At 47.8% G+C, this 10,792-nt stretch overlaps 1 protein-coding gene across 1 annotated transcript in view; it reads left to right on the top strand.

The window, feature by feature from the left end:
• Positions 1-3,504: 3,504 nt before the first annotated feature.
• LOC149428526 (pleckstrin homology domain-containing family G member 4B-like) overlaps positions 3,505-10,792 on the top strand; it is a gene marked incomplete at its 5' end in the record, with an annotated part of 64,368 nt that continues 57,080 nt past the window's right edge. The window contains 2 exons of the mRNA XM_089667300.1: positions 3,505-3,702; positions 5,868-7,626. Coding sequence (XP_089523426.1) covers positions 3,505-3,702; positions 5,868-7,626 — 1,957 coding nt within the window. The remainder of the gene's footprint in view (positions 3,703-5,867; positions 7,627-10,792) is intronic.

Genomic DNA, 10,792 nt, shown 5'->3' with positions numbered 1-10,792 from the left:
GTGAGAGCGTTCTTCAAAGCTCGATGACAGTTTTGTTTACATAATTGTCCCAGAACTCCGGCTTTTATGCTTTTAAAGGCAATTTCTATGAACGTCCGGCATGTGACGGCGGTCTGCCTAATGTAAAGAATCTTATTAAATTTTGTGCTTCTTGTTTGCAAATCTGTGTGAACAGAAGGAAGGCCGTGCTTGGGTTTCTACCTTCGTGGGCACTGATTGAATCTTAGCCATGTTTTAGAGGGAATTTATTTCCATCCCTTCTCAGTGGACGTCTGTCACTCTGCTTAGGACGATTGTATTTCATCGATCGCAATGCAACCTTAAAGAGCAACTCCACTTTCATGGGGAAGAAAAATTGCAAGGAAAAAAAAAATGTCACGTATACAATTGCTACACAAGTTATATTGTAATTAAATATTAATGAAACGACTTTTCCTTTTCAATCTGCAGCCGCTGTAATTTTCTGTAAAATGCAATCCTCCTGACTCCCTTCACAATGAAAATGCTGTGAAATTCATTCATTAATTAAACTATAACTAAAGGCAACGTTTTGGATAGAGTGGGCGGGGGGTTAGAACTTCTGTCAGGTTTTTATTGCTGTGTAATGTGGGAGATTCATCCTCTCTATTTGTCCTGCTTTACTGTTATTACTGAGAGGAAAGTGAAAGAAAAATCTTAATTTTGGAGGGTCACCATAACAGGAATAGAGGGGAAAACTTCCAATGGGGACAACCAGGAATTCCCTCACTTTGGAAGGGTTTCATTTCACTTCCTTTTTTGGGCCAGCAAGTAAAAAATAAATCTCCCTAAGGAGATGCAGATGGCAAACAAAACACCGACAGGGGTTATAACCCTTCCTGACTATCCCCCAAAAAATAACCATTCTTTCTACTTTAATTTTATGTTCTGGATCACCTCTTGCCTCCATTCTTGCCTAGGTGAGAATGACGCCTCCTCCGCTCCTGAAGCCTCCTGGGTATTCACGTAATATATCCCAGGAGACATCAGCTTCAATGTAGACCAGGGGTGTCCAACTCCATGTCATTGCTGCATTATGGTTGCCCTCAATAGGGCCGTGTGTACCTGTAAGACTATTTATTTCAGGTACTTATATTGCGCCGTCAGTTTACGCAGCGCTTTACATATATATTGTACATTCACATCAGTCCCTAACCCTCAAGGGGCGTACAATCTAAGGTCCCTAACCCTCAAGGGGCGTACAATCTAAGGTCCCTAACCCTCAAGGGGCGTACAATCTAAGGTCCCTAACCCTCAAGGGGCGTACAATCTAAGGTCCCTAACCCTCAAGGGGCGTACAATCTAAGGTCCCTAACTCACATTCATACATACACATACTAGGGCCAATTCATACATGATGACACGCAAATTTACCTCTCCACCCCTCAACTCACCCCTGCAGTCTCCGCCCGTATCACCCACCTACTGAATGACATATCAGACTGGATGTCGCTCCATTTCCTCAAATTGAACCTTTCCAAAACCGAGCTCCTGATTTTCCCCCTAGCCCGCACCCCCCCCCCCCCCCTCCATCACGACCAACAATGCCACCATCAGTCCCACCCCGCAAGCCAAAGTCCTAGGTGTCACTCTAGACTCAAATCTGTCCTTCCAACCCCATGTCCAATCATTGGCAAACTCGTGCAGGCTCCGCCTCCGCAACATCTCCAAAATACGTTCGTTCCTCACCCCAGACAGTACTAAACTACTCGTTCACCTTATTATCTCATGTCTGGACTACTGCAACTCCCTTCTCACCGGCCTACCTCATCTCAGATTATCCCCGCTTCAGTCTATCCTGAACTCAGCGGCCAGACTCATCCACCTTACCAACCGCTCCGCTTCTACCACCCCCCTCTGCCAATCCCTTCACTGGCTCCCGATTGCCCAACGCATTAAATTCAAACTACTAACTCTGACATACAAAGCCATTCATAATGCTGCCTCAAACTACATCACCGACCTGATACCCAAATACCACCCTACCTGTAATCTTCGCTCCTCACAAGACCACCTACTTTCTAGCTCCCTGGTCTCCACCTCCCATGCCTGACTGCAGGACTTCTCCAGGACTTCCCCCATCCTCTGGAACTCACTACCACAATCCATCAGACTGTCACCTACCCTCCTCACCTTTAGGCGCACCCTGAAAAGCCGTCTCTTCAGGGAAGCCTACCCCACCCTCACCTAGCAGCCGATCTTCTCCACTCTTCCAACCACTCCATCCCCCACAGCCACTTCCTCCTGTACCACTATCCCCTTCTTCTTACATTGTAAGCTCGAAAGAGCAGGGCCCTCGGACCCCTCGTGTTCTGTTTTGTTACTGTATTGTCTCATGTTCTGTCCCCCACTATAATGTACAGCGCTAAGCAAGCCTTTTAGCACTATATAAATACTGTATAATAATAATACATGCACATACTAGGGACAATGTAGACAGTAGCCAATTCACCTATCAGCATGTCTTTGGAGAGTGGGAGGGAACCGGAATACCCGGAGGAAACCCACGCAGGCACAGAGAGAACATGCAAACTCCAGGCAGATGGTGCCGTAGATGTCCAGAGTGCCGCCCCTCCCCCTTACATCAGACGTCAAGAGTCCCCCCACCATCAGAAGTGAAGAGTCCCCCACCCTCCTTTACATCAAAATGCACCCCTCTTATCTTGGAAGGAAGCTGGGGAGCAGAAAGTGCAGGTTCTGGAGGAGGACCAGAGGAGGGCTGGAGTCAGCTGCTGGACCAGGGGAGGCGGAGATGAGGTGGGGCTGTGGCTGCACAGGTGCAGGATCTGTAGGAGGATTTCTGTCCTCTCTGCTGCCAACTGCTGAGAAAAGATGGGGGCGGAGACCAGGGGTGTGCAGCAGCTGCAGGAGAGGTGCGAGGGATCCATGAAATGGTTTGGCGGGTTGGATTCGGCCCACAAGCCTTGTGTTTGACACATGATATAGAGGGTGGAACTATGGCTGGATGGGGGTGAACCTGGAAGTTCAGGGGGTGAACCTGGAAGTTCAGGGGGCTGGCTGTCTGAACCAAGAAAAGACAGCCGGCTCCTGATGACGTCATGGAATGGACCATTGCTTGAGTATTGTAGACAGGAAGTGGCTGCAAAGAAATGGCAGGAAATCAGATGGCAAATTAAATGTTTGTTTGGGGTTTATGTCTACAATAAAGACTGTATATATTTCTGTTGTAGTTATATTAGGGGCAGTGGTTGCAAGTCTTCTCTGTTGATTGTGAAATGATTTAAGCCGGAGACCTTCTTTATGACCGGTAAGGAACAGATGCTTTTGAGCGTGGCAGTGTCCCCCTCTGGAAATCTGATGCACGCTTCAGGGTGGAATGTGTGGATACGGAAAGGTCAAGGCTGTTTCTCGAAGGGAGGCATAATGGAAGGTTTTCAGGCCGGGTAGCTGTCGAGGTGCAGACTGGTTTTTAAAATGGAAATGTTTTTTTTAACAGCTGTCCACTGCTTGTGTCTCCCACACCAGGATTCCCAGTCTTTAGATAGCTGTATTCAGAAGACGCTGTCCTCCCTCTACCATCCCTTCGAGTTCACCGCTGCCACCGTGCTGTGCCAGGTTCTGGATGTGGTGGAGAAGACCTACCGCGGAGACGGGCTCAGCTATCTCATCGATTTCCTCATCCCTGCCAAACGGGTCCTGCAGGGGCTACAGCAGGAGGCCTGTGTAAGTAGACAGTAGAAGCTGCTTGATTTCCACTGCAACTTGTAACTGTTTTACTTGGACACTCTACTGAGAGAACTGTACTAAAAATGCTAGATGCCTGGCTGTGTTCTGCTGACGTGTGCTGGAATCATTACCTTCGGAGATGCTTAACCAGGCCAAGTGTCGTGACAAGGATTTATGACTTCATGCGTGATGGCGCAGGGGTGCAAACAGCTCTATGTCCCAGGGAGAGTCATCGTGGAAGATGATGGAATGACTCCGACATAGTTCCAAGACACACAAGTGCAGCACCTCTTCAGAAACTGAATATCCTCTAGAGCAGGGGTGTTGGACTCCATTTCAACACGGCTTGCACAAACATTATGGTTGCCCTCAATGGACCAGTTATAACTGTAACACTGGATGCAGGGTTTAGGGGTGCGCTATGTACAGAGTGCAGGGTTTAGGGGTGCGCTATGTACAGAGTGCAGGGTTTAGGGGTGCGCTATGTACAGAGTGCAGGTTTTAGGGGTGCGCTATGTGCAGAGTGCAGGGTTTAGGGGTGTGCTATGTGCAGAGTGCAGGGTTTAGGGGTGCGCTATGTACAGAGTGCAGGTTTTAGGGGTGCGCTATGTACAGAGTGCAGGGTTTAGGGGTGCGCTATGTACAGAGTGCAGGGTTTAGGGGTGCGCTATGTACAGAGTGCAGGGTTTAGGGGTGCGCTGCGTACAGAGTTCAGGAGTGTGTGGCGTGCAGAGTTCAGGAGTGTGTGGCGTGCAGAGTTCAGGAGTGTGTGGCGTGCAGAGTTCAGGAGTGTGTGGCGTACAAAGGGCAGAATTCTGGAGTGTACGGAGTGTAGAATTTACAGAGTGCAGGGTTTAGGGGTGTGCTATGTACAGAGTTTAGGGGTGCGCTGCGTGCAGAGTTCTGGAGTGTACAGAGTGCAGAGTTTAGGGGTGTGCGATGCACAGAGTGCAGGGTTTAGGGGTGCGGTATGTACAGGGTGCAGGGTTTAGGGGTGCGCTGCGTGCAGAGTTCGAGTGTGTGGCATACAGAGTGCAGAGTTTAGGGGTGTGCGATGCACAGAGTGCAGGGTTCAGCTCTTTCACAAGCTGTCCACAGCTCACTTCCACCCCTCTTCTTCAGCTCTTGCAGCTGAAAAAAAGCCCTGGGTGCAAGGGCCACGTGAAATAGCCTGTTGGGCGGGATTCAGTCTGTTGGGCAGAATTCGTTCTGACGTTCTCTAGAGCAACAGACATGAGCAGCAGAGGGCGCATCTGAGTGTAATGGTTATTAACCCCTTCCCGCTGACACCTCTCAGCCCTTTAAGAGCTTTTCGATGCCGTGGACGCTTCCTGCTGTGAGATGGCCGACATGCATGTGTGTGTTTACACTTACACATGGTGATAACTGGCATGTATCCTGTAAGTTGCCAATTGTCTACTTAAATAAATGTTTTTAATAACCACTACACTCAGGTGCGCCCTCTGCTGTCCATATCTGTTATTCAAAATGATGACACTGGAGGAGTAGCATAACACCAAAGGGACCAGAATGTTCAGGCAGAGGCAAGCTGTGGTAGCAAGTATGTCACATAACTGGCCTAAAGAGATTGGTAAAAGGTGAGTAAATGTAAAGTCCAACTCTGGGAAATCTGATGAGCAAAAGCACTTTTTCTTGCTCAGTCCGCTGTTCCCTGGACAGATGGCACGCCCCTATGCTCCTGTAGTGAACTGTCCTACGGCGGTGGCATGCACAATGCCAGGGATAGGGACCTTGCATCAATCTTGATGGTGTCAGGACCTTAGACTGCTGGAGCTGGGGGAGAAGTCACCTCGGGACCAGTCTAGCAGCATGGAGGATTGGGTAAATGAATCTTCTTTTCTGTGTCTATGCCCCCTAGACCTAAACAGGCAGTTTAACCCTTGAGGAACATACAAGACCATTCCTCCTGCCCAAGGTAGATTACAGCAGTGACTTGTCTGGAAACTACTGCATGGAGCCAAAGTTCAGGAGCTGTTTCACATTGAACTACCACACATATCTAAAAAATATATACAAGTAATACCAAGATTCAATTGTTTTTAGACTTTTGTTTTTGTTTTTTTTTTTAGAATGGATTTCAGCTTTATGTTTTTGCCTTATTTGATGGATCTTTTTTAATCTTTTTTTTTTCTCTCTGGCAGCTGCAGTACTGTGGTTTGCTCTTTCGACATGCTGGGTGGCCCCTGTGCATCCATGACAAGGTTGTCCTGCAGCTGGCTTCCATTGACTGGAGACTCCTTCGACCCGGAGACTTCTACCTTCAGGTTGTGCCTTATCTGAGAAAGACTCCAAGGATCGTGCTCAAATGCCTGGCCCAAGACCAACACAACGTTGAGGAGGTGGTGCTGCCAGAAGTGTCTTACACCTCCATTTTTACGGTGGAATGGTTGGAGTTTATCAACACCGAGAGGATTGGGGCCTTGCTGGAGAATTGCCTCCTAACTTCTGATGACCAGCTTTTCAGGGTCCCTTGGGATATGGTCGTTCGTCCCGAATTTGTAGAGAAAACGGAGCCAGCTGAGAAGGCGGCAGAAATTTGTGAGAACTCTGACTTGCCTTCGGAACCAGTGAACAGGAGGTCGTCTGACCCCCATATGGGAGATTTGATGGTTATAGACAATGCAGATGTTCTCGAGGAACCAAGCACCAGCTATGATGAGGACACAGTGGTTAAAGCTTTGGACACCAAAACGGATGTCTCTAGTGATCTTGAAGGGGAGTATGTTGAATTGCGTGATATCAAAGTGCCCCGTTTTGGGCCTCAGAAAGGGTCCCTAACTCAGTCAATAGCCTTAAACTACAAAAGCCAGTACAAATCTACCCAAAGAGCACAAAATAGCCAAACTGTATGTAATCTGGACAGCAGAAATTGCACAGAGGGTCTTCTTTCCTACCCTGTAGAGCCTTGTGAAAAAGCCACTATAATGGGAGCAAGCATAACGCACTACAATGCTGATAATGCACAAAAGCCGGAGTCTTTTGGCCTGGTGGACATAGAGTTTGGGGGTCATGAGTCCCCATTATCTGACCATATAGCTTTAATTGTTGACAATGGAAGCAAGCCTTACTACCAAGATTTTAATGTAGAAAACGAGGCCTCACGAAAGGTTTTGCAGCAAGAATACGACTCTAACACAAACGCAGCTGATAAAAGCCTACGGTGCTGCGAACAGCCAAGTTCAGAGTCGGCTAATTATGGCGATTTACCCTTCCAGCAGGAAATCCAAAACCACTTGAGAGCAAGCATGGAGGACGGCGAACTGACAGATGCTTATCAAGAACCTGCTACAGAGCATTCCAGGGCACCAGGGTGTCCAAACATTGAGGCCTTGGAATGTTCTAACCAAGGGATTTCTATAACGTGCGCCCACCAGGCCGAAACTGGGGAGAGCGACCAAAATGTGCTTCTGTTAGTGGACAAGACCCATCAAGCAGAACACATCAAGGAGACCAACGCGGACATAATCCACGCGGAAGTAGATGTTGTAGACAAGTGTGATTGGCCTGTCGTTGAACAACAGCCTTGTCCTTTAGATACGAGTGACCAAAATGTGCAAGCAGAGGCAGAGGTGGACCAACAATATGACCTTGCTGCTGATATTTGTGGGGAACAGCTCCAAGGAGCTGACAGTTCAAAGATTAATGGCGTCGCAACTGACGCAGCTGCGGAGACCGAGGAAAAGGCTGAACAGGAATTGCAGCAGTGCAGTGAGAGAGAGGACGGCTTGTCCAGTTGTCCACAAAACACCAGCTGCCGGTTATCTCCATCATCACAGTTACCACTAGAAACCCTTCATGAGGACTCAGAGGAAGAGCAGGGTGAGGACACTGAACCCCGGGCCGACACCAAGGACCCCGCCATTAAAGAGGCGGGCCCGTCTCAGAATGACGTTTTGACAGGTATATAGGACTTTTTGGTCTTTAAAATGTGATCTAAATATACAGATACAAGAGCTAATGCTTTCCCTTTAACAGAGCTTTTAATAATTGTATTTGTTTAAAGCAGTAATTGACTTGAAAAAAAAAAATTATTATATTGCAGCTTACCAGTCCTTAGATGTGATGGCTGCATTAGTTTTTTTCTTTTTTATGCTTTTTTTTTTCCTTTTTTCACCTGGTGATCTGGCCAGTAAGTCCTCTGTTTTTCAAAAAAAAAAAAAAAACAAGCCCTCCTGCAGATGTATCAGTTTACAGGGATGAGACAAACCATTTAACACCGTCAGGGGTGCTTACAATGATCAGTTTTTCAAAAAAAAAAAAACAAGCCCTCCTGCAGATGTATCAATTTACAGGGATGAGACAAACCATTTAACACCGACAGGGGTGCTCACAATGATCAGCTTTTATTTATTCATGTAAAACCTTTATCCGAAAAAGAGAAAGTGTGTTTGCTCTAACCAGGGGCGGACTCACCATTTTGGAACTCGGGCACTGCCCCAGGTCAGTAGGGGGCCTCATGAGATGCCCCTGGTACCTTTTCATTGGTTTTTTTGGGTGTGGATTGAGTGTATGTGAGGACACAGGGGCCCCATGATCCCCTATTGCCCGGGGGCCCCAAGTGTTGTCAGTCCGCCCCTGGCTCTAACTAATTATAAAGTGTGAGCTGGAGATTGGCTTCAAATTGTTTGTGTATCTAAATCTGCTAATACATCTAACACTCCCCCCCAGGCTGACAATGCTGCTGTCCAAAGGTGCCTCATGTGCTCCTTCATCCAGAGTGGGGGCGCTCTAATACATTTACTGACCAGAACACCAGGTCAAAAAGCCTTAAAAAAGAAAACTAATGCAGTCAGCACATCTATTGATTGGTAAGCTGCAATAGATGACATTTTTGGTTTTGGGTTTATTTACGCTTTAGGTCACGTAAAACTGAAATGCTGTATTTTAAAAATGGATGCCTGTGAAAAACAAACTAAAAATGAATCAAGTCTTTAGAGCATGGGAGCTTATCCTGTGGTCCTTCCAGCTGTTGCAGAACTACAAGTCCCATGAGGCATTGCAAGCCTGACAGTTACAAATATGACTTCCAAGAGCAGAGGCATGATGGGACTTGTAGTTCTGCAACAACTGGTTGAGCACCCATGCTTTAGAGCACAGGTGTCAAACTGGTGGCCCTCCAGCTGTTGCCAAACTACAAGTCCCATGAGGCATTGCAAGAGTGACAGTTACAAGCATGCCTTCCAAAGGCAGAGGCATGATGGGACTTGTAGTTCTTCAAAAACTGGAGGGCCGCAGGTTTGTGCACCCATGCTTTAGAGCACGGGTGTCAAACTGGCGGCCCTCCAGCTGTTGCCAAACTACAAGTCCCATGAGGCATTGCAAGATTGACAGTTACAAGCATGACACCCAAAGGCAGAGGCATGGTGGGACTTGTAGTTTTGCAACAGCTGGAGGGCCGCTAGTTTGACACCCCTACTTTACAGTGTCCCTTAAAAGGACTGGAGTTGCAATTATTGGCTAGATTTCAAAGGGTCAGGCTTCCCTATTAGTGAGTCAACGACCTGGAACTAGCGTGTGCATATTGGATGTCCTAGAAAGTGGCTGTCCACACGCATGAACCAGGTCAGTGACTTGCTGAGCATTAAAGCAAGGATGAGCGTTCCAGATCTGTGCATCATCATCATTATCCTCATCATCATCATACAGCTGCCAGTGGGTGGCAACTTCTATTTCCCTATCCTGACTGTTGCCTTTTGCGGCCCTGTTTTCCATTTCCAAAACTGCGACTCTCAGCATGATTTGCAGCTTTTGCACTGGCGTGTATACACACCTACATGTTAAAGGGTATGTTCAGCTAAAACCTATTATTCTTTTTCTGTGAACAGAACGGGGTCTCCAGACTTTTCAGTGCGAGGGCCACATTGTATATTTTACAAATATTTGTGGAGAAAAAAAATACTTTTATGAACAAATTATTACATTTGAAATGAATTATTAAAGAATGCTACGAGATATTACTTCACATCAAAAGGCCACCAATCATTACATAGCCCCCCTACAAATCAGGGTCTCCCCTTACATGAGGGTCACCATCAGGCCCCCCTCCTTACATTAGGGACCCTATCAGGATCCCACCTTACATCCAGGATCTCATCAGGATTATATCCTGGTCCCCACTTACATCCAGGTCACACTTACATCAGGGTTACCCCCTTACATCATGATACCCATCTGTGTTCCCCCTTACATCTGGGTCCACTTTCACATTAGGGTCCCCCCTTACATCAGGGTCACTTCTTCCATCAGGGATCCCATCAGGGTCCCCCCTTACATTAGGGATCTCATCAGGGTTACATCTGGTTCCCCACTTACATCTGGGTCCCCCCTTGCATCCAGGTCTCCATCAGGGTCCCTTCTTACATCAGGGACCTCATCAGGGTTACATCCGTGTCCCTTTTACATCAAGGACCCCATCGGAGTCCCCCCTTACATCAGGGACCCCATCAGGGTCCTCTTCTTACATCCGGGTCCCCATCAGGGTCCATTCTTACATCAAGATCCCCCCCTTACATCAAGGACCTCATCAGGGGTACATGCTGGTCCCCGCTTACATCCAGGTCACACTTACATCAGGGTCCCCCCCCCTTACATCCTGATACCCATCCGTGTTCCCCCTTACATCCGGGTCCACTTTTACATCGGGGTCCCTCCTTACATCAGGGATCCCATCAGGGTCCCCCCTTACATGAGGGATCTCAGGGTTACATCTTCCCCACTTATATCTGGGTCCCACCTTACATCCAGGTCCCCATCAGGGTCCCTTCTTACATCAGGGACCTCATCAGGGTTATATCCGCGTCCCGTTTACATCAAGGACCCCATCAGAGATCCCCCTTTCATCAGGGACCCCATCAGGGTCCCCCCTTACATCCTGATCCCCATCCAGGTTCCCCCTTACATCCATATCCCCTTTTACATCAGGGTCCTCACTTATGTCACAGTCCCTATCACAGTTCCCCCTTACATCAGAAGCAGAGACCCAACTAATCAAAATCCTCATTCTGTGCGCAGAGTCTGAAGATACACCACTGACCCTAGCTGCGAGTCGGATAAAATCTCATTGTGG

This window comes from Staurois parvus, unplaced genomic scaffold (genome assembly GCF_062004578.1).
Source record: "Staurois parvus isolate SC_StPar_1 unplaced genomic scaffold, SC_StPar_1.0 ptg003162l, whole genome shotgun sequence".
NCBI lineage: Eukaryota > Metazoa > Chordata > Amphibia > Anura > Ranidae > Staurois > Staurois parvus.
The sequence above is the reverse complement of the archived record's forward strand: the minus strand, read 5'-3'. Positions and strand labels throughout refer to the sequence as shown.